General features: G+C 40.6%; 1 protein-coding gene across 1 annotated transcript; it reads left to right on the top strand.

The window, feature by feature from the left end:
• Window positions 1-21592: 21592 nt before the first annotated feature.
• On the top strand, window positions 21593-25288 carry LOC100024102 (olfactory receptor 24-like). Its single transcript, XM_007489416.2, has 2 exons — window positions 21593-21614; window positions 24265-25288. Exons 1-2 carry the CDS (start codon window positions 21593-21595, stop codon window positions 25194-25196), a joined length of 954 nt encoding a protein of 317 aa, XP_007489478.2. The 3' UTR covers window positions 25197-25288.
• Window positions 25289-26590: the final 1302 nt, after the last annotated feature.

Raw genomic sequence — 26590 nt, 5'->3', positions numbered from 1 at the left:
GGACTTTGCAGCGCAGCCGCCCGAGTGCCTGGCTGGCCTTTTGGATCCTGGCATTGATCTCGTGGTCTAGGGACCCGTCGTTGGCGATGGTGCTGCCCAGGTACCTGAAAGCGTTGACGTTAGAAAGCTGCGTGCCATCGATGGTAATGCACGGCTGGTTCGTTGGCCTCCCTGGTGCAGGTTGGAACAGCACCTCTGTTTTGCTGAGGCTGATAGTCAGGCCCAACAGTTTTGTTGCGGTAGAGAACCTGTCCACAATGGTTTGGAGATGATTTCCTTGGTGGGCCATGAGAGCACAGTCATCTGCAAAGAGAGCTTCCAGGATGAGTCTCTCTGCTGTCTCTGTTTTTGCAGTCGGGCGGCGAAGGTCAAATAGTGAGCCATCCAGTCGGTATTTGATGTAGACGCCCAGGTCTAGATCCATCACAGCATGTCGTAATACTTGGGTGAAGGATAGGTTGAATAGTACCGGAGCGAGGACACAGCCTTGTTTCACGCCATTGGAGATGTTGAAGCGATCAGAAGTCTCTCCACCAGATAGGACTTCCCCTGTCATGTCGACATGAAAGAGCTGGATCAGTTTGACGAATTTTGCTGGGCAACCAAGCTTGCTAAGGATCACCCACAATGCGTCCCTGTTCACTGTGTTGAATGCCTTTGTCAGGTCTATGAAGACAATGTAGAGACTCAGGTTCTGCTCAAGGCATTTTTCCTGCATTTGCCTCACCGTGAAGACCATGTCGATGGTGCTACGATCTGGTCAGAAGCCACATTGTGATTCAGGCAGGTTCTGCTCTGAAACAGATGACAGGAGTCTGTTGAGTATTGTAAATCTTGAAATCTCTCAGACTTGTGGATGTTAAAAATTTTCCCATCAGGGAATTCTTAATTGGAACAAATTCCCTACTGAGAAACATAACCCATTTTGATGTGAGAACTCGCCAGGATCAGAAATGGGAGGACCTCTACTCCAACCGTACTTAAGACTGCTTTAGGGGAAAAAAACTCCTTGCTAAACAATGAAAGTACTTGGACCTATGCTTATAATAAGGCAAGGAGTTCTTTGAGCCAGGCCTGTTTTTAGAATTGATACAATGGGATGCTAGGTACCTAAAAGGGTCGGGCAAGTTTTGTCTTAATGAGATTAGTTGACTCAGCTGTGTTTTCTCTCGTTCAGACTTACTGAGGAGATTTGGTCGACACAGCAGCATTTTTTCTGATTCAGACTTACTGAAGAGATTGGTTGACTTAACAGGAATTTAGATGGGCAGTCCTTTGGAAAGCATCTACAGTGATTGGTAGATGTAGGGACTTAGGGGAGGTGACATGGGAGAAAAACCCCTATATAAGAAAAAGCAGAATCTCTTGAGGAGATATCCTTTTGGAGAAATCCTTTTGGAGGATCTCTGATGAGGATCGCTTGGGAAGAATCTCTTGAGAGAGGCTCTGGAGAAGGGAAGCTCTTGGAGGACAATCTCTAAGGAGGTCTCCCTGGAGCTCCTCTAAGGGGACTCTGTCCCTCTGGAGGCTCTGGAGAGAGGCCCTTTGGAACAGTCTCTGGCTGGAAGGCTCTCTGGTGAAGTCAGCTGAGATGGAGCTGGCCTGGTGTCACTAGAATCCTTGTTTAGGCAGACCTTGTGGTGAGTGTTAAAAAACGGACTGACTGATTCTCTCTCTTAAGACTCAGGTCTAGGCCATATTGGCTTGAGGCCCTTCATACTTATTCCTTTCCTACTCTTTCTCTAATTCCTCATTATGTTATTAATTAAAAATCTCTATAAAACCCAGTTGACTTGGGTATTTGAATAATTGGGAATATTTCCCTGGCGACCACCTTATATTTGATTTAAAACCAAGACACTGTAGTGAAACATATTTTCTGTGGTCAAATTTACTCACCCTCTCTTATATCTATCACAATTTATATCTTCCACCATTTTAACTCACTACAGTTTAAGACCTCAACCATTTTAAATCTCACAGTTTATGGCGACCTGACGAAGTTGGTGAGAAGCCCTCAAAAGACTTCTGTGAAATCTCTTTCCTTTATCTCTTTGCTTTATTACTTGCCTAGCAGTCAGTTTTGTTTTCTTTTTTAACTTGACTTCAAATTTACAGCTGCAAGAACGGGTGAGTAAAAAACCTTTTTGATTCTCTTTAAAATTAAGCTGTTTTAGATCTTAGCAACAGGACCCTAAAGTCCTGGCTAGGAGAACTATTTCTAAATCATTTCCTTTAGGGAACAACTGCCTAAATTAAGATTAAGACAAACCTGGGGAAAGTTCTGGCCTTGTTCTTCTCCCCACGTGTTTACTTTAGAAATATGTGGTTACAACCAGTTCACAACATACTTAACAACTGGTTATTCAGCTCCATGACCAACCTTGTAAAATTTGCATTCTTTTTGTCTCTAAAATTTCTCATGCCATGGGATTAATGGCAAAATATAATCAACACAGTACTCCCCCTTGGGATTTTGATTGTTATAGCTGTTATATGGTATTTCTTTACAAAACCCACTTCTCAGTCAAACCAACCAAGTGTTCCTTCTACTAAAAAATATGCAGAACTAAATACTCGGCTTAAGCTTATAGAGGAAGGTCAGGGAGAGATTGTAGCTTTTATGAGAAGCATTAAAAGAGAATTAAGAACATTATCAGAAACTCTGGACACAGCTCCTCATGCCAACTTGACCTTAGAACCCCCTGCTTCTAACCAACTACCTCTCCCCCTGCCCCCTTGGCCTCAGAAAACTCTAATTCTAATCAACCCACTCTGAGTACTCACCCCTCCCAGGCTTCCGACCCAACACAATCAACTCCAAGTTCACACCCTATCCATACTTCTGATCTTAATCACCTTACTGATTCCTCCAATCCAAACACCTCTGTATCCTTTCACACTTCTTCCTTGGCTCCTCCTTCTCATCCTACACAATCTACTTTAAGTTCACATTCCAACCTAAATTCACACTGTACCCCTGATTTTTTTTTTGGCACTATGGGACAACAAACCCTTCCTTTTAATGTGCCCAACTCTTCTATGTCTCAGACTTACCCAATTGAAAATGGAGCAAGAAGTCTAGAAACAGGAGTACCAAATAATTTAGAAAGTTTATTTCCTTTAAGGGAGGTACACACTTTTAATAAGAATGGAAACTTGGTATCTATAAGACATCAACACCTTTTACCCCTGAGGATTTAAAAAAATTAAAGGAAGATATGCCACCATTTGAGGACAAACCAATATTAATTATAAAAAAATTAGAGAACCTATTCAGAACTTTTGACCCCACTTGGTTGGATGTTGAGAATATATTAGAAGAATTATTAACAAAGAGAGAGAAAAATAAAATTGTCTCTCTGGCTAATCAAAAACGAGGTAGAAGAGGACATTATTGGCCAACTGAAGATCCACATTGGAACCCCAATGTTGAATTAGATTACACAAAACTAAACCAGGCCAGAGAAGCATTATTGACAGCCATGAGAGCTTGCTCTGATAGACCTGAAAAATGGTCAAAATTTGAAAAAACCCGACAACATATTGATGAAACACCCTCCCAGTTTATGGACAGACTTATTGATGTAGGGAATACATACATGGACCTTGATTTATCCAGAGAAAGAGACATTAGACAAATATGTAGGCAATTTGTTAAGAATTGTTGTTCAGTGGTAAAAGACTACTTTAGAACTAGCTGTCCTAATTGGGACTCTATGGACCTCGATGAACTAAGGAGAGTAGCAACCTGTGTTTATAAAGGTCGTGTAAAAAGACCTGAGGAAGATGATACATCAGTGGAAGATTTAAAGAAAGAAATTGAAATGTTAAGGAGACAATTGAAAAATAAGGGAGAGACTATAGCCCCTTTGTGGGAATTCACAAATAAATCAATAACTTGCCACTTCTGTGAGAAGAAGGGCCACAAAATGATGGAATGTAGAACCTTTCTTAAGATGATTGGAAGGAATACGCAGTTTAATAATAGCTTTAGAAATAACTATAGAAATGATGATAATGGTCATAGAAACCAGAACAACTATAATAATGATAATGGTCATAGAAACCAGAATTTTAGAAATTCTAGAAATTATAATGATGATTATGGAAATAACTATAATGAACATAGAAATAAGAACTTTAGAAACCAGAATTATAGAAATAGGAACTGGGAAAATAATGACAATGCTCCAAATGAAGAAAAGGATAATACCCAACAACAAAATATAAGAAATGGATCTCGTCCAAAAAATAGTCGAGGTGCCCTTCAGGGGGGTGCCCAAGGAATATCCCAAACACAATGATGGCGTCTGGGGGGGGCCTGGGGCACAGGAATCAGAGGATACAACCTTTGATTTTCTGGACCCTGATGTCCTACTACCCGTTGTCCCTATCCACTGCCCTCCCCATACTAATGAACCCCATGTTACCTTAAAGGTGGGTAACACTTATTATGATTGTCTATTAGACACTGGAGCTACCAGGTCTGTATTGAAGAATGTACCAGATTTAAATTGTTATTCTCTTGATTCACAAAGTGTAATGGGAGTATCAGGAATACCCCAAGGAGTTGAAAAAATTGCCCCTAGAATGGTGTCTGTAGGACCCCTAGAGGTACAACATTCCTTTCTTTTAATGCCTGATTCCCCTTTAAATTTGCTGGGGAGAGACCTTCTATGCAAACTCAGAGCCACAATAACTTGTTCACCAGATGGTTCTTTATCATTGGAAGTACCAGAGGAATCTTTAAATTTACTCCCTGTACTTCTCTCAGAAAACCAGGAGGCAAAAGAGCCTTCCACTTTTGAAATACCTAAGGATATACCGGAGTCTCTTTGGGCCACATCTTCTTCCTATGTAGGCTTACTGAAATCTGCTGTTCCTGTGCAGATAAAAACTAAATCTAGCCCACCTCCTTCCATCCCTCAGTATCCCCTCTCAAAGGAGGCAATTGAGGGTATTACACCAGTTATTAACTCATTAATAGAACAGGGAATAATAATCCCTTGCAAATCTGAATACAACACGCCCATCCTGCCAGTTAAAAAACCAAAAAGAGGGCCCGATGGCAAGCACCTCTATAGATTCGTACAGGATCTGAGGGCGGTGAATAATCACGTTATTAAGAGACACTCCGTAGTTTCTAACATAAATACTATTATTTCCTCTATTCCTAGCACAGCTACATACTTTACAGTAGTAGACTTGTGTTCAGCTTTCTTTTCCATACCTATACAAGAGAACTCCAGGCATATTTTTGCCCTGGAAGGGCTCAAAATATTCATGGAGTTGGTGCCACAGGGTTATGTGGAAAGTCCGAGTTTATTTGAGCAAATTTTGAGCCAAGACACAGACAATATAATATTTAAAAATAGTAAATTAATCAAATATGTAGATGATCTACTCTTGGCCTCAACAGACGCAAAAACATGTCAAGAAAATAGCAAACACCTTCTTTTGGAATTGCACAAAAGAGGACATAAAATCTCTAAGGATAAAGTTCAGTGGTGTCTCCCTAATGTAGAATATTTGGGATTCATCCTCTCTGCGGGTACTCGTTATATTTCTCCAAAACAAATTGAGAATATTCAAAATTTAAGCACTCCTACTACTACTAAGAAACAGTTGAGAGCAATTTTAGGAGCAACAGGGTTTTGCAGACAATGGATTCCTTGCTATGGGGAAATTACTAAACCCCTTATAGCATTAACAAAGGATTCGGTTCCTGAACCCCTCAAATTAGAGCCTGAACACCTGTCAGCTCTTTTCTTTTCTTTTCTTTTCTTTTCTTTTCTTTTCTTTTCTTTTCTTTTCTTTTCTTTTCTTTTCTTTTCTCTTCTTTTCTTTTCTTTTCTTTTTTCTTTTCTTTTCTTTTTTCTTTTCTTTTCTTTTCTTTTCTTTTCTTTTCTTTTCTTTTCTTTTCTTTTCTTTTCTTTTCTTTTCTTTTCTTTTCTTTTCTTTTCTTTTCTATTTCCTCTCTCACTATTCTAATTTCTCTTAGAAAATTGAATATCGTGTATATCTATAGTTAGAAGTACATTTTGAATTACAAAATTGATTATGTTAATTGATCAATGGGGAGACTCATCTCCCATGATCATCAGGGGGGATTGTAAACCTCAAAATTTCTCAGACTTATGAATGTTAGGGGTTTCCCCCATTGGGGAATCTTATACTTAAAAAAATTCCCTAGCAGATGGTGAGAACTCTACTTGAGTGTGGGGGATTCTAGCTATGAGAGTGTCCCTGCTCCACCCTACTTAAGACTGCTTTAGGACAGAAAACTGCTTGCTAAACAATGAAAGTACTTTGATCCATGCTTATGGAAGGGACAGGAAGTTCTTTGAATCATGACTGTTTTAGAATTGATACAATGGGATACTAAGTACCTATAAAGGTGGGGCAACTTGTAAACTACTTAAACCTAAAAGGGTGATAACTTATTCAGAGGTTTTTTCTTAATGAAATTTGTCCACATCACACAGCAGCATTTTTTCCTGACTTACTAAAGAGATTAAAACTACTCAGCTGTGAATTCAGAATGGGAGGTCCTTTATAAACATCTACAGTGATTGGTAGATGTAAGGACTTAGGGGAGGTGACAGAGGAGATTTTGCCCTTAAAAAAAAAAAGAGAAGAGCAAGAGATCTCGATTTCTGACTCTCATTCTGAAGGAGAGCTCCTTGAGGAGCTCCTCTGAGGGGCTCTGTCCCTCTGGGGTAGGAGCTCTGGAGGCTCTTGAGAGAGGCCCTTTGAAACAATCTCTGGCTGGAAGACTCTTTGAGGAAGGACGCTGGCCTGGTGTCACTAGTATCCTTGTTTAGTCAGACCTTGTGGTGAGTGTTAAAAAACTGACTGATTTCTCTTTTAAGACTCAGGTCTAGGCCATATTGGCTTGAGGCCCTTTATACTTATTCCTTTCTTACTCTCTCTCTCTCTCTCTCTTTGATTACTTATTGTATTGTTAATTAAAATCTCTATAAAACCCAATTGACTTGGGTATTTGAATAATTGGGAATATTTCCCTGGCGACCACCTTATATTTGATTTTAAACCCAAGACACTGTAGTGAAACATATTTCTGAGGTCAAATTTACTCACCCTCTCTTATATCTATCACAATTTATATCTTCCACTATTTTAATCACTACAGTTTAAGACCTCAACCATTTTAAATCTCACAATGGTGTCTGTAGGACCCCTAGAGGTACAACATTCCTTTCTTTTAATGCCTGACTCCCCTTTAAATTTGCTGGGGAGAGACCTTCTATGCAAACTCAGAGCCACAATAACTTGTTCACCAGATGTTTCTTTATCATTGGAAGTACCAGAGGAATCTTTAAATTTACTCCCTGTACTTCTCTCGGAAAACCAGGAGGCAAAAGAGCCTTCCACTTTTGAAATACCTAAGGATATACTGGAGTCTCTTTGGGCCACATCTTCTTCCGATGGTTCCATTTCTCGGTTGAGCTTCCAGTGAGTGGTCCCTTGGCAGACAGCTTGTCATCTGGGCAGGACTGGAATGTTTGCAAACAAGATGGATCTCTAAGACACATTTAAAATGCATGAACTGTCTGGGCTCATTTTGGATGGCGAGGCGCAATGAGCATTTGAAGAGTTGCTCTAACCAATCGGTGGTCTGTCCAGCATTCAGCTCCTCTCATGGCTCTGGTGGTCTGTATATTCTGGATGTCTCGCCAGCGTACAATGATGTAGTCAATGAGATGCCACTGTTTTGATTGTGGGTGCATCCATGTTGTTTTATATTTGTTCGCCATTCTGAACACAGTGTTTGTGATGGTGAGTTTGAACTCTGAGCATTTGCTGAGTAGCAGTAGGCCGTTGTTGTTCATTTTGCCCACGCCGTGTTTGCCGAGTACTCCTTTCCATCTTTCATGGTCCTGGCCAATGCGGGCATTGAAGTCTCCCAGTAGTATCAGCTTGTCATTTGTGGGCACTGAGTGCAGGACGGCACTCAGGTCAGAGTAGAACTGCTTGATGGTCTCCTCTGTGCTGGTCAGTGTTGGGGCATATGCGCTGATGATTGTGGCATACCAGTCTTTGCTGAGAGGCAAACAGATCTTCATGAGCCTCTCGCTGATGCCCACAGGCAAGTCTGGCAGCTGTTTGAGCAAACTGGTCTTGATAGCCAGGCCAACACCGTGAATTCTGTCTTCATTTGAGGCTCTACCTTTCCAGAAGAAGGTGTATCCAGTGGTAGGTTCGCTGAGTGATCCCTCTTCTGGGAAAATGTGCCTAATTACTTCTTTTATTTGAGCCAATCTTGGTTATTATAATATCATTATATTTAGTTTTGATTTTTTGTTGTTGTTTCTATTTACATGATTGTAGTCATCATGTTTAATATTTTCCTGCCTTTGCTTACTACACTTTACATTACTTCAAAAGACTTTCCATGTTCTATGCATTTATCATGTTTGTCATTTCTTCCTGTATTCCATTGTATCCATTTATCATAATTTGCTTCATCATTGAGAAAATTGTATTTTGTTTCCAGTTCTTTGCTACCAAAAATGTTCTTATAATATGTTTAGTGTATATAGAGCTTTTCTTTTTACTTTGACTATAGTGTGATCTCTGAGGTAAAGGGTATAGTCCTTTTATTTGCATAACTCCAAATCACTTTTCAGAATTGTTATATTGATTTACAGCTCCACCAGCAATTCCTTAGTGTGCCTATTTTTCCATAATTTCTACTATATAAAATATTGTCATCTTTTGTCATTTCTGCCAATTTGTTGGGTGTGTACCAAGTCTCAAAGTTGTTTTCATGTGCATTTATATTATTATTAATATGTGGCATTATTTATATTGATTGTAACTTACAATCCTTTTGAGAACTAAGTTTATGTTTTTGCCCACTTCATCTACTGGGGAAAGGTTTCTGGTTATAGATTTCTTTTAATTTTCTATATATTTGGGATGCCAAATTCATATAAAATTTTTTAACAAGATCTTTTTTTCTGAGTATATTGCTTCATTCTTATCCTAGATGTATTAATTTGGTTTATGCAAATGTTTTTTAATTTTGTATATTCAAAATAATCTATTTAATCTTTTTTTTTAAATGATCTATATCCTTTGTTTGGTTAAGAATTCTCTCCCTAGCCATAGCTGTGAAATGTACATCATAAATTTCTTTGCTATTTTTTGATTATATAATCTTTAATACTATGTCACATATCCATTTTGAATTTATTGTGAAATATGGTCTAAGATATCATTCTGAGCCTAATTTCTGCTAGAGTGCTTTTCTGTTTTGCAAACATTTCTGATCAAATAGGGAGTTCTTCCCTAGATAATTCTTGTTTTTGAACTTACTGAAAACTAGATAATTGTGTATATGATACTGTGAATCTCCATTTCATACTGTTTTTTTAAAAGCATGCAATAAATGTCACAAGTTACTTTTAAAAGTGTCTTTATTATCTTTACTTCTATTCTCTTTTTTGTGTTAAAAAAGTCAATAGTTTCTTTTAAAAAAATTAACACTTCTAATTCTCCCTCTTCTCCCCATTAAAAAATTCAAGAAAAAGAAAAAAAAACTTTTGCCACAAATAAGCATAGATATGAATTCATCCAGTCCATCCATCCAGTCCAAAAATGTATGTGTGTTTCTGTACCATGAGTCTATCAACTCTGTCAGGGCATGAGTAATATGTTTTATCATGGGTCCTTTGTTGGCTTTTGCATTGATTAAAGTACTTCAGTCTTTTAAAGTTGTTTTTATTTACAGTGTTATTGTCCTTCTAGAAATTATTGTGCTGGTTCTACTGATTCCATTTTACATTAGTTCATCCTATCCAGGATTCTTTGAAATAATTTATTGTACAATACTATTCCATTACATGCATATAACCACAATTTTTTCAGTTATTGCCCAATTGTTGGATGTGACCTCATATGGTTTTTACTTTCCTTTTGTTTGAATTTTAATTATGTCTTCAAGATTAAGATCAGGAAGTTTACTTTGTTTTGGCTCTTCCTGTCATTATCCTTTATCCCTACTGTATTTCTGTTGAATTTTGTGTATTTTCACATGAAAATTTTGTGTTTGTGTGTCAACACTCTATCCATTTCAGATGAGTGAGGTCATATGATGCCTGCTCTCTATACTTCTTTCTCTGTGTTTGTATATTTTTCTCATCTACCCCATTTATGAGAAATATCTAGTTCCACTCCCTCCTTTCTGAATCATCATATTTCTGCTTTTATCTTCCCTTTTTTCTTTCCTCTGTAAACTCTCAGAACAGAATCAATCTTCCCCTAACTTCTCTATTTTTCTTATTCAAATCTCTCACTGCCCTTTGAAGACATCAAGAACAAGAATTTTTTTCTACTCCATTAGAATTGTAGCAAGCTCAGTGGATTGAGAGCCAGGCCTAGAGATGGGAGGTCCTAGGTTCAAATCTGGCCTCAGCCACTTCCTAGCTGTGTGACCCTGGGCAAGTCACTTGACCCCCATTGCCTAGCCCTTACCACTCTTCTGCCTTGGAGCCAATACACAGGATTGACTCCAAGATGGAAGGTAAGGGTTAAAAAAAAAAAAGAATTGTAGCAGTCATTCTCTGGTCCCTATTTTCTGAGGGCCTGGTGTATTACATTTCACTGCACCCCCCAGGATTCTTTAGTACCTTTAGGGGCAGAGACGGGTTTCTCATTTCTGTCATTCATTTAAGTCCTTACCAATTATGTTCCCCCAATTTTAGAACACCCCAATTCCATTTAATCACCTAACAATCAGATTAGCCTTTATAAAGGAATATTTTATTCAAATATACTTTAAACAACCATATAACACTTCCCCTTAACACATGGGGTGGAGAATAGTCTATTGCCAATCTCGGGGTAAGGAAGGGGATTAATGGCACAAATAGTGCAGTTCCTATGTAGCATTAGTATTACCAATTTCCAAGTCCAAAGCACTACCCTGTGGGAGACTCTGGCTTCTCAGGTGGGCTAGCTACCCAATATAGTCTGAAATCCTGGTATCCAATGACAGCATGGCTCACTCTACTCCTTCCCCTAGAGCTGAAAAAGACAAATTAAACAAGCCCCAAACCCTAAGCTAGTTTCTCGAGGCCACCTAGCCTGGAGTAAGGCAAAGGTAATCCTCAGGCCCTTTCTTACAGTGGGAAAATGAGTCCTTCACCCTAAGACACTGATTGGAAAAGAGAATTCTGTTCCAATAAAATTGTTTTATTTATTTATTTGTTTTTTTCTTTATTTTATTCCAGTAACAAATTTACACATAAGTTTTCCATAGTTACATGATTCTTGTTGTCTTCCCTCCTCTCTCATGGAGTTGACAAACAGTTCCACTGGGTTTTACATGTATTATCACTCAAAACCCATTTCCATATTATTCATTTTTGTAACAGCATAATCTTAATAAAGTAGTTTTAAAGATACAAGGAGTTTCAGCTATATAATCAATGAAAGAGGCTGCTTTCAACATGTGTGGTAGGCAAACATAGAATATCCATGTCTTCTTATCTCCCAGAAGCAGATCTCTAGTATCTTTTATGTGAAGTTCTTCCATCGTAGGTGATCTAAGAATGCACCAAACATCCATTAAAGAATGTTAGCACACTATCATCATATAGGTTCTTCTAATTGATCAGATAAATTAAACTTTCAAGGTTTCTCTTGATTCTTGTTTTTGCACTTGGAAATTCCTATTCAACTTTGTTATTTTCATGAGAATTGCTTGAAAGTCCTCTATTCTATTAGTGGTCAATTCTCCCACCCCTAACAGAGGTTTGTGCTCAGCTTTCCTGGATAAGTTATTCTTGTTTGTGAACCAAGTCAACAAGCATTTATTCAGTGCTTCTATATGCCAAGAACTGTGATAGGTGCTGGGGTCTCCACGTAGAACAGATGAAACAATCCTGACTTTTAGGATGCTTACACTGAATGCAGGAATGGAGTCTAGGACCCAAAATGGCAGAAGTGATAGCCCTTCTTTTGCCTATCCTCAGACTGTTTCTGGAGTATCATGTCCTGTTCTGGGTATCATGTTTTAGGAATGACATTGACAATAGAAATAACCCAAAGGAGGGTGAACAGAAAAGTGAAGGGACTCAAAACTATTTGATAGGTATATCACATGAAGAAGCCAGGGATGTTAACCTGGAAGAAGACTTAGCTGAGGAATTGATTCTCATCTGCAAGCATCGGAAAATCCGTCATGTGGAAGAAGGACTGGACTTTCTATGATTGGGTCTAAAGATCAGAACTAGAAAGGAAAACAATGAATACCATATATTTTCATCTCATTGTAAGGAAAAACTTCTGAATAATAAGTTCTTTCCAACAATGGATCCATTTCTAATCACTGGATGTCTTCAAGGAGAAACTGGATGACCATTTGTTGGACGTGTTGTGGAGGAGCTTCATCCAGGAGCATTGAGCTTGGACTAGATAGCTTCCGAAGTTTCATCAAATTTTGAGATTTTGTGATAATAAATGACAGAGAGGCAGATTTTTGGCTTAATGCAAGGAAGACCTTTTTAACTATTAGATATTTTTAAATGAAAACTGCTTTGTGTGGTACTGACATTTCTGTCAATTGAAATTATGAAGCAGAAGCTAGATGAACATGTCAGGAAAATGGTAGAAGGGACTCTCATGGAGTGATCTATATGGACTCTAATATATATATATATTTTTGGTTCTGATAGTCTTTGGTACTATGGAGTTCTCATGATCAAGGAGGAAACAGTCATTACCAGGTAGCAGATCCATAGCAGGGGGAGAAGCATATTTCATTGCTCTTTCACAGGGACTGATATGTTCTTCCCATGTTTTCCTGCTGGGATCAGTGGCTATTGCATCCCACCCTCAAGGGTCCTTAGGGCAAGGGCATAGATTATTTCCTTGGTCCTTCAACTAGCAAAAAAATTTCATGTTCAGAGAAGTATGGGTTATACATTCCGTTTGAAATATAGGCCTGGGGAGCATGGGATAACTCTTTCTTGAATGGGAAGGACACAATGGACGCCAACAGAGGTCTCTCAGGGATGGACAAGTTGTAGGCTAGATTCCTCTCTGTGATGGCTCTCATCCCTATAGGGAGATTAGTTTCTTGAAGAACACAGTGATAATTGGACAATTTGGCTAACAAGGACCTGTGGGATTTGAGTCCCAAAGGCCCAAGAAACTGTAAATATTCCCCCTGTGCCCTCTGTCCTGCCCTCCCCTTAGCTTTCCTGTCCCAGGCCACGAGGGAAGCCACTTATGCCTTTCCGCCCAAGTTCCCATGTCTGGTGTTGCCTCCCAGTCATTCCTTGGGGGCAAGACTCTAATTTCTTCATCCTCCCTTCCCAGGACAGAGAAAGTTGAGCCTGTCCCTCTGTGAGGCTGTCTTAATCTTGCTGAGTCAGAATAGCCTGGTAAGTGCTCTGGGAGAAGAAAGGTGGAGAGGTGAGGGCAGGCAGCCTGTCTGTCTATCCATGGATGGGCCAGGGAAATTCTTATCTGTCCATGCCAGAGCTCAATCACCTTCTTGGATGCGTCCCACCTAATCCTTTTCAAGAGAGCCCTAAGCCCGGCTCAGCCCAACATTCAGGTTCGTTTGGTCCTCAGAGCTTCAGTCAGTCAGTTAACAAACTCTTAAGCATTTAATTATATTCTGGGCCCTACAGTAAGTTCTGGGGTTATAATAAAAAGCAAAAACATAGTCTTTGCTCTCTAAAAAATCACATTCTTATGGGGAGACAACATTTAAGTAACTGCCTCATATAAGAACTGTAGAGGGTAAATAAAAGAGAAACTCAGATTGAAGACAGGATAGTCTTAGGATCCAGTCCGAGGCTGCTTATTCCAGTCAGAGGCCAGTCCAGAGATCAGCCCAGAGTCCAGTTTGGTCCTGCTGTCCCATTCATCTTCTGTGCTTAGGTAAGGACAAAGAACCTCTCACGCTGCTTATAGAGAGAAAGGTTCTTGTTCCAAGAACCATGGCACCTGGAATGGGAAGATCCCTTTTGCCCATACCAGTTCCCTCCAGTGTCCAGGTCTGTAAGAATCTCTGGGCCCTGAACCCTTGGGCAAAACTTGTTCTCAGAAGCCTTTCCAGGTGTGCATTGAGGTAGGGGGCTAACGGGAAGGATTCTGTCTCTTAATGGTTGTCAGTGGAGAGATAGAAGTTGCCTCCTCTGACGTGGGAGAGGACAAAGAGGGATAGGGGTGAGGAATGGAGAGAATTGGACCTGTGGGTAGATTCTTAGCAAACCTGGAAAGAAGAAAGTGGGAGAAAAGCCAAGGCATAGATAGAGAGGCACAGAATTCATGACAGAAGATAAGGACTCTTCTAGTTTGGTGAGGGCCAAAGTGTGGCCATAACATCATCAAATTTAGAAGTAGAGCTCTTAGAATTAAAGAGTTCTCAGAATTAAAGGGCCTCACTTCATTTATTTATTTATTATTTTTTAAAGCCCTTATCTTCCATCTTGGAATCAATACTGTGTATTGGTTCCAAGGCAGAAGAGTGGTAAGGGCTGGGCAATGGGGGTTAAAGGAACCCAGAGACACACAGCTGGGAAGTGTCTGAGACCAGATTTGAACCCAGGACCTCCCATCTCTAGGTCTGGCTCTCAATCCACTGAGCTATCCAGCTGCCCCCAAGTACCTCACTTTATAGATGAGGAAGGGAAGGCAAAGAGTTATTGTTACTTGTTTGTGATACCTGAGGTGGGATTTCAGCTCAGCTCTTCCTGACTCCAAATTCAGTGTCCTATCCACTAATCTATTCTACCTCTCATGAAATCCAACTCCATCAATTTACAGATGAAGAAACTGAGGCACAAAGAGTTGAAGGGACTTCTAAAATCATAGAGGCAGTAAGTGGCAGAGCCCAGACTCTTTGAATGGAAGTGAAGAATCCTTTCCATTTTACTTCACTGCCTCATAGCTGAAATTAGTCCTTTCCAGGCCATCTGAAGTTAGATCTGGCTTTCCTGACCTGGCCATTTGAGATCTATCTTCCTTTTCTATCAGTTTGGCTTTATTTCACTGTTCCTTGAACACCCAGTAAGTCCAGCATCCTCTGCTCAGATTCATAAACCCTAGAATTGACTGGTGTTTTAGAAATCATATATTTCAATGACTTCATTTTACATATGAGTCAGCTGAGATACAGAGAGGAAAAGGGACCGGCTCAAACCCCTTTAGGTAGTGAATAGTGGAGCTTGGATTTGTACCCCAGGCCTTTTGTTGCAGGGATCTCTCTACTACCTCATGCTGATTGTCTTTCCTGGAATCTAGGCTTTTTTCTCCTTCCCTTTGTAGGCTCCTTTTCCCTTGGACACTTAAATCCATTATCGTTTTATTTCTATCTAATCCAGGACAATTTGCCTTTTCCTGGAAGAGCCAGAAGACCTTCACTAGTGGGCTCACAGCTAGTGTTTAAGGAAAGGCTAGAACCTTGGGAGTCCTGAGTTCTGGTACACGCTTGTCCGTTCCAGTGCTATGCGGCCTCTGACAAGTCATTTCAGAGCTTGTTTCTGTGTCTCTTATTCTGGCTGCCTATCTAGATGTGTATAGAGACCAGGAGTCTGTGTGTGTCTGGGAGCTTGGCTATGGAGCTGGAGACGATTCCAAGGTCTATGTAGCTAGTCCCAGCTTCTCTCAGAGCTCGAGTCCTACGTTACCAACAGTCTAGCAGCTCCAAAATGGAACTCATTTTCTTTTGTCTCAAACTCATGGCCTTGCCAACCTCCCTCTCTGTAGTGGGCACCATCACCTTTCTAGCCTCCCAGATTTGTAACCTTGGAGTCGTTATTGATTTTGCATTTCTGAAACCCCACATAGCAGATTGCTTGTCAAATCTGGCTGTTTCTATCTCCATACATCTTGCACATGCCCCTTTCTCTCTCTGCTACTCTAGTTCAAGTCCTAATCACCTCTTTTTTTTTTAAACAACCCCATATCTTCTGTCTTGGAATCAATACTGTGAATTGGTTCCAAGGCATCAGGGCAGTAAGGGCAAGGCAATGTGGGGTTAAGTGATTTGTCCAGGGACTCACAACTAAGTGTCTAAGGCCAGAATTGAACCCAGGACTTTCTGTCTCCAGGCTTGACTCTCTATCCACTGAAACACCTAGCTGTCCCTCTTCAATTACTCTTTTTTTTTTTTAAACCCTTACCTTCTGTCTTGGAATAAATTCTGTGTATTGGTTCCAAGGCAGAAGAGTGGTAAGGGCTAGGCAATGGGGGAAGTGACTTGCCCAGGGTCACACAGCTAGGAAGTATCTGAGGTCAGCTTTGAACCCAGGATCTCATCTTTAGGCCTGGTTCTCCATCCACTGAGCCACCCAGCTGCCCCACTCTAATCACTTCTTGCTTGTACTATACTGCAATAGCCTCTTAATTGGTTTTCCTGCTTTCAGCTTCTCACTTCTCCCATACATCTTCTTTTAAAGATTTTATCTAGTTTAATTTATAATACAGTAAATATGAATAGATATAGCCCCTATAAATAAAAGCTCTTTGGAATCCTCAATTATTTTTAAGAGTATAAAGGGCTCCTGAAACCAAAAAGTTTGATAATTGCTGATAAAACACTGGAATGGGAGTCAAAAGACCCTCACCTGAGGCTTGTATGTCATTTAACTCTCCTGTGCTTTCCTTATCTACAAATCGAGGATAATAGCTATTTGAAAGCCATGAAGCTAAAATAATAAATTTTATATGATAGTGTTTTTTTATTTGCATGGCACAGTTATTTTTAGAATTTAATAATATTTTATTTTCCCCCAATGACAAGTAAAAACAATTCTTTAAAAACAAACAAACAAACAAACAACCCTTACCTTTCACCTTAGAGCCAATACTATATATTGGTTCCAAGGCAGAAGAGCAGTAAGGGGGCAATGGGGGTTAAATGACCCAGGGTCAATTATACAGCTAGGAACTGTCTGAGGTCAGTTTTGAACCCAGGACCTCCTATCTCTAGGCCTGACTTTCTATTCACTGAGCTACTTAGCTTTTTCACTTTAACATTTTCTTTTAGTTTCAAATTCCCTTCCTCCTTTTTACCTTTCCTCCCATACTCCCTCCTCCCCTTTCTCCTTCCTGAGATGATAATATTTTATCATTTTTAAAATTTTTATTTTAAAATGATATATATTTTTCCTGTGCAGTCATGTAAAACATTTTCTCATAGTAATCATTTTGTCCCACACAACTTTTGCAAAGTCACTCAAATGATTTTGCCAAAGCAGAGGTCTGATTGTATAACTCCACTTAATAAATTTCAGTGACTCCCTATTACTTCTAGGGTAAAATATTAACTTCTTTTCTTGTCTTCTCCTTTTCCAACCAATGGTCCTGTTAAACTGACTGTTTTACTCTTTCTCCCACCCAACACTCCATCTCCCACCTTTGGGCGTTTTCCAGGCTCTTCTCCATACCTAGAATGCCCTCCTTCCTTATCCTTGCTTCTTGGAATCTCTAATTTCATTGATTGTTCCTTTCAAAAAAATTGTCCTTTCTTGTAGATATTTTGCATATTTTTCTATAGGTAACAATATAATGTTATCTTCCTACTAGAATGAGAGAGTCAAGCTAGGTGGTACAGTGGTCCTGGAGGCAGGAAGGCTCATATTTCTGATTTCAAACCTGACTTCAGACACTTTCTAGCTATGTGACCCTGGGCAAGTTTGCCTCAGTTTCCTTGTTTGGAAAATGAGCTGGAGAAGGAAACAGCAAACTGCTTCAGCATCTTTGCTGAGAAAACCCTGAAAGGGGTCAGGAAGAGTTGGACCTGAATGAAAACCACTCAACAACAACAAAGCCCTCTTTGAGGACAGAGACTGAATCTTTTTGTCTTTGTGTGCCCAGCACCTGGCACAATGCCCAGAACATTGGTACTTAATAATTGATTGTGTGCCTGATTGTGGGAATCTGTGAATGTCTGTTTTCTGGCTGTCGGTTTGTGTGTGTCTATAAGGATCTAATGGGATGTGTGGGATCATTGTGTGGCTTTGAGTCTTTTTGGGCAAGCTTGTACACGTGTCATTTGTAGAATGTACCAAGTTAAGGGAAAAGCTAGCCATTTGGATTATATTCAGAATATAAAGAGAAATTGAAGGATTAACACTAGAACAAAATTAAATTCAATAAGGATAAATGTAAAGTCTTATGTGGGTGCAAAAATTAAATTCCCAATACAAGTTATTAGCTAGCAAAAATTCTGGGGGTTTTAGAGGATTATAAAATAAGTACTAATCACTAGTCTGTTGCAAAAGCCCAGAAAGAAAATGAAATTTTAGGATCCGTTAAGAGTGGCATATTGCCCAGGAATAAGGAGGTCATAGTCCTTCCATGGTCAGGCCACATTTGGAGCAATGCAATGGACATCAGATTTCTAGGAAGGACACTGATAAACTGGAGAGTGTCTAGAACAGTGGTTCTCCACCTTTCTAATGCCTCATGTTGCAGTGACCCCAAACCAAAAATTATTTTGGTGGCTACTTCAAAACTGTAATTTTGCTACAGTTATGATTCAGAATGCAAATACCTGATATGCATTATGGATTCTTATTGATTCATATTGAGAGGTTGAGAACCACTGCTCTAGAGGAAGCCACATGTTCTTGAGTTCATGCCACATAAAGAGTTATTGAAGAATCCAGAGAAGAGAAGACTGAAGGGCGATAAGGTAGCTATCTGTAAATATTTGAATGGCAGCTATGCCCAAGAAGGGTTAGAGATTTTGGCTTGAGTAGACAGAACTAGGGGCCATAGGGCAAGGGAGGAGTTTAAAGAGGCATATTTGGGTTGGATGTCAGGAAAACCTTCCTAATAATCAGAGCTATTGACCCAGTGGACTGAGTTTCTAGGACAGGGTAATATGCTCCCAGACATTTTAAAGGAAAGGCTAGATGAACACTAGTGTCTATGTGGCCTTTGGTAGTGGATCTGTGTGGATCAGTCCTTGGAATTGTTGAGAGAATATTAAGGTTATATTTATTTATTAAAAAAACCTTACCTTCTGTCTGAGACTCAATGCTATGTATTGATTCCAAGGCAGAGGAGTGGTAAAGGCTAGGCAATGGGGGTTAAGTGACTTGCCCAGGGTCATGTGGCTGGGAAGTGGCTGAGGCCAGATTTGAGCTCAAAGGTTATATTTAGATGCCAAGGAAACTAAATCTGGTTCCCCGGTACTGAATTAGTGAGGACTGGCCATTGGTCCTGGATCTTTGGAGCCCTTGTAGCCAAGGTTGGGGAGCTGAGGTATACTCAGGAGACCGCCTCCTGCCAAGCTCCCAGAAACATTAGAGATGCCAAACTAATATGGATTGGGGGAAAACCCATTTCTCCCTTTGGAATTGACTTTTGGCTATGATGCAGTTACTCCAAAGGAATAATTACAGCTATTTATTTCTTTGGTTCTTTAGGAGGAAGAGCAGCAAAATTTCTTTGGTTTCATCATCTCAAGCATCTAGGAAAAATTTCCAGGGAGTTGTCCTGTTCAATTGCAGGAGCATTTAATTCATTGCAGCTTAGCAAGGGAAGCAGCACGGGGTAGTGGGGAGGTGGGAGACTTGAGTACTGGGTCTGGCTCCATCCCTTGCTTCTGCTGGGATCTTGGACAAAACATTCTGACATATATTTTATCATATGCACCAAGGTCTTTTCCTCTCTGACATTCTCATTGTGAGATCTCTTTCTGCTATTCTATCTGATATTCTGTGTCCTAAGGTCACAGGTGCCCTACCTGCTCTGACATTCTATTTTCTTTGTTTCTTTCAATTTCTGATGGTCTACATTCTAAGGGCCCCTCAGGCCTGACATCTTGTGTTTTGTGTTCTCAGTATTTACTGAGAACCTCCCGTGCATTTCCCCCTGTTCAAAGCAGTGAGAATGAGACTAATGAAGACACAGTTCTTGCATGTAAATAATGTGCCGGGCCAGATACATGTACACAAAGAATATGGTAAGCAATTCAAGACTGTCTAGAATCAGGTGCCACAGACCTGAGTGTGCCAGATTCATCAGTTTGGTATGACTGCTCTGGATGCATTGTTTCTCCAAAAGATGCTTAAAAAAATGGCAAACCTATCCAAGACTTGCAGTCACTCCAATTGCTCCTTACACCTGCTAATTTATACAGAAATAACTGATAGAGGCAGTAGAAGTCTAGTAGAAAGTCTTCTGACTTTGAAGTCCTGAGCATTAAACTTGAGATTTCATGTTTTCCTCTCTTTTATTTCATTGGAGAACAGAGGCAATAACCTTGAGCTCATTTTCATGAGACCTGCATTTAAATCCCACCTCTGCTGGTTTCCACAGTGTGACTTTGGGTAAGTCACTGTAATCTCCTGGGTCTAAATTTCCTCATCTGTAAAATGTAAAATGAGGGGGTTAGACCAGGTGATTTCTCAGGCTCCTTCCAGCTTTAGATCTCTTTTATCATATTGATGAAAATTAGGATTTTGGAAGAGAAAGAAAGATGTGGGAATGAATATTGAGGAAGAAAATGGTGTTAATAATAATGTAAGTCGTTTAAATATCATCCCCATTTTACAGATAGAGAAAAAAAGAGGTTATTTACTTGTCCAGGAACCCATAGCTACTAATTATTGGAGATGGATATGAGCCAAAATTTACAATATTAGAGTGATTGGACTTTTGGCTAGAGATGAGAAGGATCTTGCTAGAATTGGAAAACTAGAATTGGCAATAATATCAGCCTCTTGATCAAGAGAATTTTAAACTGATATGTAAAAAATGGACAAAGAAGCCCAAATAAAACTGTAATATGAGTTACCATGCAGTACAAAAAGTGAGATGTTGACCGAAGAATTATAGTGGAATTATAGGATGATAGAAAGTCCTGGAAGGGAACTTAGAGGGGCATTGAGTTCAACCATTTCATTTTTCAGGGCAGGAAATTATGGTGCAAATAAGTGACTTGTCCAGGGTCACACAACTAATAATTATCAGAGGAAGGAATTGAATCTAGGCCTTCTTGATTTCAAGTCTAGGGCCTCTAGTCTAGTGTCGTTATACATTACAGTTGTACAGTAGTTCACAGAATGGGGTGTTCAGGGAGGACTAGAACTGATGTTAGGGCTTCCAGAGTCCTTATCAGGGCTGCCCATCCATGTTTGGTGTCCACTTTTCACCTGCCTCTCACCTGTGGCTCTAAGAAGCTGTAGCATAGCAGCCACATCTCAGTAAACAGTCTAGGTAGGTAGGCTAAACTAGGTTGAGGCTTCATCCCATCAGTGAGTTAGGGGGATGCCTGCTCCGAGCATGTGAAGACTTCCCCTGGTGGAAAGGGCAGAGAAGAACAATTTATTTCAATGGCCATGAGGGCGGCCAAAGCAGGCATTATGGAGCACCTAGAGTTTGGGCAGGCATAGAAGACATCCAGGTGATCCACATGCATAGCAGGCCATTGCCAGTTGTCCTGGCTTTTGTCCTGCCACTGAACTTTGATGACTCTGAAAGAGAGAGTGAGGCTGACAACTTTATGCAACTAGGCTTCACTTCAATGCAATTGACATAGAATTCAAGACATCACTCCATGATGTCATCGGTCCTCTTTGAGACATGGAGGATGAACAACAAAAGCAACAACAGTTCACAGAGTGAAGTAAACAGGAAGAGAAAAGAATCAAAAATATCCTGAGAGGCTAGAATGAGGCATCGACTGAAACTTATTATAACACAAAAGGGATCTTCTAGAGTTTCTGGTTCCTGGAGTGATCTAGCTCTTCATTTCCATATCTTGACTTTCCTGCTTCCTTAAAGGCTCATTTCAAATCCCACCTCTAGAACAAGGCCTTCCTTCATTCCTCCAACCACCCATGTCTTCGACTTGGAGATGACTTTCATCCACTCCGTATATATCTTGCATGAACCTAGTTGATGACATGTGTTCTCATCTGTTGGTATGGGAGCTCTTTGAGGAAGGTGACAGTAATTTTGCTATTCTTTGTATCCCAGTTCCTTAGCAAAGTGCCTGGCACGTAGTAAACACAATAAATGCTTGCTGACTGACTGACTGATTTAAGATGACAAAATAAGACTTAGGGATGAAGGGGAAGAAGGAGGAAGAAAATGATGAGGGAGAGAGAGAGAACTCAAGTTGAGGGAGTAAAGGAGAAAGACTCATAAAGAGGAGGAGGAGGAGGAGGAGGAGAAGATGGATTCAATAAGAATGAATAAGTAGGTGGCAAGACAATATAGGCAATTAATAAGAGAAGAGAAAGGAAGTTGGAGATAGTGAACAAAGGGCTAATGAGGCAAGGAGAGTGACCATGTTGATGTTGTAAAAAATGTCCACAAGTATTTTGCCATTACAACTAACAAGACCGAAAATGGCAGAGGTCATTTTCAGAAAGTACAATGAGCAGGCAGCATTGTGCAGTGACCCTCATTGAGTGTGCTGTACGAATGGCACAGTGTTACCATGATCAAGTGACCTATATCTAGTCTTTTTTTTTAAATAACCCTCACCTTCCATCTTGGAATCAATACTGTGTATTGGTTCCAAGACAGAAGAGTGGTAAGGGCTAGGCAATGGGGGTGAAATAACTTTCCCAGGGTCACACAGCTGGGAAGTGTCTGAGGCCAGATTTGAACTTAGGACCTCCCGTCTCTAGGCCTGGCTCTCAATCCACTGAGTTACCCAGCTGCCCCCTCTATCTAGTCTTAATTTGGTGGCTTAGTCATTTCCTATAAGAGAAGAAAAAGGAACTTGAGGAATGACTTCCTCAAGTTATTTATAAAAAGTCTACCAATATGGGAAGGGGACTAGAAACCAGGTTAAGGGAACCAAAAAATCTTGGGAGAGAAAAAACACAAAAAGTGTCTGCCAACATCTGAAAGACTTTCATGGAGGTGGATGTGGGGGTAAGAAGATTCTCTTTTATTGGTTGCAGAAGGCATCACTAGGCAGGCCAACCTGAGGAAATAATATCTTGGTCCAGTGGGGAGGAGATAGGAATGGGACATGAGATTTCATTGATAGAGAGTTCCCAAATGAGGAAACACACTTTATTGATGCAGATTGACATTTCTACAATTTACAGTCTTGAGAGAATTGCCTAAAGGAGAGTTGAAATGACATGTCCAGGGCCATATAGTTAGAACATGTCAGAGGCTGGATTTGAACTTAAGTCTTCCAGACTTAAAAGGCCATTTTGCTATCTATCTACTACTCCATGGCTGTCTCTCATCTCTTAGTTTAAAAGAAGGAAAAAGAATCTTTCTAACACACATTGTTCTTTTAGAGAACTGGGTTCCCATTGGGGAAATCCTACTAGGATCCCATCCAACTCTAAAATTTTAGGATACTAATTTCTTACCTTTTGTATGTCTAGGTAGCTGCTAACACAAAGACTCTTTAATTCTCTGATTTTTGGACAGTAAATCAACCAAAAAGTAAAGTTTGCTTTAGAGGCTGAGCAAGTGTGGCTGCTACCTTCCTGAATATAATGCTGATAAATAGTAGAATTGTGAAATTATAAAATCTTAGAATTACAAAATCTGTTTGAAGGGATCTTATAGGGTTTCTAATGCAACCAATATCTGAATCATGAATGCCTTTTATAGCATCCAAAACATATTGGCTATCCATTCCCTGAATACTTCAAGCAAAAAGGAGCTCACTACCTCTTTGAGCATCTCCCATTATTTTATTTATTTACCTTCCATCTTGGAATCAATACTGTGCATTGGTCACATAGTTAGGAAGTGTCTGAGGTCAGATTTGAACCCAGGACCTCCTGTCTCTGGACCTGGCTCTCAATCCACTGAGCTACCCAGCTGCTCCCAGCATCTTCCATTATTAAGAGCCATATAGGGCTAAAATTGAGGCTCTCTGGGACTTTCTCCCATTGGTCTTGTGACCCATAGAGATATAAAGATGTGACCTCTCATGAGAATGAAGAGATAATGTTAGAAATCAAGTGAACCCAGGGCTGACTTTTATAAGAATAAACACAGTTCTGATTTGGGTTCAAAATATTCACTGCATATGTACAGTATGGGAGAAGTATGGGTTGATGCAGTTTATGTGAAAAAGACTTGGGGGTTTTATTGTACCACCAACTCAGTATGATCTGAATATATGGAATGTCAGCTAAAAAGCTAAAGGGAGCTGAGACTGTATTCACAGTTATACGCCATTGGTATGTGTCTAGAGTGGTTACCCGCTTTCTGCTTGAAGGCTTCTAGTGCTGTAGTCATAACCTGCTCTTTCTTTCCCCAGATACATGGAACTAGGGAATAAAACAAATGCTCATGAATTCTTCCTCCTGGGACTTTCAGAGAAGCCGGAGCAGCAGCCTCTCCTCTTTGCAATATTCCTGTGCATGTACCTCATCACTGTGACTGGGAACCTGCTGATCATCGTGGCCATTGGCTCCGATTCACACCTTCACACTCCCATGTACTTCTTCCTCTCCAACCTCTCCTTTGTCGATCTCTGTCTGGCCACTAACACTGTCCCAAAGATGTTGGCCAACATCCAGTCCAAGACTAAGTCCATCTCCTACGTTTGCTGCCTGACACAGATGTACTTTTTCCATTTTTTTGGAATTGTAGACAGTGTTTTGATCGCTGTGATGGCCTATGACCGCTTCGTGGCCATCTGTCACCCACTGCACTACACAACAATCATGAGCCCACGTCTCTGTGGGCTGCTGGTGGGTGGACCCTGGGCTTTTTCCAGCCTGATTTCTCTGGCACACACCCTCCTGATGTCCCGTTTGTACTTCTGTGCCAGCACTGAGCTCCCCCATTTCTTCTGTGACCTCACACCACTTCTCCGGTTGTCCTGCTCCGATACTACAGTAAACAAGATCTTGGTGCTCATTGTAGGTGGGATGGTGATCGTCACACCCTTTCTCTGCATCCTTGCCTCTTATGCCCGAATTGTGGTGGCTATTCTAAAGGTCCCTTCTGCAGGGGGCAGGAAGAAAGCCTTCTCCACTTGCAGCTCTCACCTCTCTGTAGTGGCACTCTTCTATGGGACCACCATTGGGGTCTACCTCAGCCCCTCCTCTATCCACACAGCTGTGAAGGATAAAGCTTCTGCTGTGATGTACACAGTGGTCACACCCATGCTGAATCCCTTCATCTATAGCCTACGTAGCCGAGATATGAAGGGGGCTCTGAAAAAACTTGTCAATAGGAAAATTACCTCATCTTCGTGACATCTTTTCTTGGACTTGCCATGCTGGTTGCTCTGGAAAAGTAGGATCTAGTGATAGAAACTTGGGCTGGATGCAGAGAATTCTGGATTGGGAATAGGGATATTTTGAGGTCATAGTTTTAGATTGTAAAACTTAGGGAATGTTTGCAACACAACCCTAGGTATAGCAAAGGCTCCTTCAGATCTGGAACAAATTATTGGATCAATTTTCCTTTAGTCTAATCCAGAATTGAGTCACTCTGTTGCATACCTGGGAGAGGGGAGTCATTCTGCTTTTTAACCATGACCTGAAACCTCAGCAAGCAATCCAGAAGTACATGTTGACCCCCATGGATTCTGAGGGTGAAGTCAAGGGAACACAGAGAGTTGGTCATAGGATGTTTTCAATGTACCAAGACATAAGGGTGGAGAAGATAGCCATTTCTGCCCTGAGTTGGCTGCCATCTATTCTCATCTTGTCATGCAGGCTGGCTTTTTCTTGGGAAAGGGAGGATAGTAATATAGGGTTAGGTCGTATGAGGAGACATCAAATCGAGTGAGGAAAGCTAAGGTTGGGTGATGGTAGATTGAGGTGAGATAAAGAGGAATAAAAGTTGGTGAGATTGGATAAAATGTGAGGAAGCTGGCTGAGAATGTTTAAGGAAAGGGAAAACGAAGAAGAATGGTAAAGAAGGAGGAAGGAAGAGGTGGGAGTTTGGGGGAAGTAGGTTAAGACTGAATGAAAGAGGTTGATGTCAGAGAGGTGGAAGAAGTAGAAAGAGAAGCGAGAAGGAAAAGGAATAAACATTTATATAGTGGCTGCTCAGTGCCAGGGACTGTGCAGAATGATTTTTACAAATATGGCATTTCATAACCAAGAGAATGCAGGAAGGATATGGATGAAATTGGGTTAGGTAGAGGAAGATGGATAAGGCAGTGAGGTGAAGAGTAGTGAGATTGGATGAGGTTTGGTCAAGGTGGATGGAGGCTGGATGAGACTGGATGAAGATGTTCAAGGATGAAGGGATTGATGAAGAAGAATGAAAGAGGGTGGAGGTGTCAAGAGTTGGGTGAAGAGAAATGAGGCAAGACAAGGGAGAATGAAGTTTTGAAAGGCTAATTAAGGTGGAATGAAGTTGATGAAATAAGGCAAGGTTCGATGGGGCAGAGTGAGTTTGAGAAAAGAATCCAAGGTAAGAAAAATGGAGAAAAGAGAAGGGGTGAGGAGCAATATGGTTGGGTGAGGCAGAAATATTGGGTGTAGATGGACAAAAAGATGAAGGGGAAGAAATGAGTGAGTGGATGAGAAGAGTTGAGAGAGGAGGAAGTTGGCTGAGATGGGCGGAGGTTGGATGGGAATGGATAATGCAGGATGAGGCTGGGCATGGCTGAGTGAGGTAAGGGGAGGAGAGAGAT

This window comes from Monodelphis domestica, chromosome 3 (assembly GCF_027887165.1).
Source record: "Monodelphis domestica isolate mMonDom1 chromosome 3, mMonDom1.pri, whole genome shotgun sequence".
NCBI classification, from domain to species: Eukaryota; Metazoa; Chordata; class Mammalia; order Didelphimorphia; family Didelphidae; genus Monodelphis; species Monodelphis domestica.
Note: the sequence above shows the minus strand (reverse complement) of the source record. Positions and strands in the feature narration are given on the sequence as shown.

Coding starts and splice junctions, on each gene's coding strand:
- LOC100024102 (XM_007489416.2), top strand. CDS start 21,593: ATGAACAACAAAAGCAACAACA. Junction 21,615..24,264: donor GAACAACAAAAGCAACAACA/GTTCACAGAGTG, acceptor ACATGGAACTAG/GGAATAAAACAAATGCTCAT.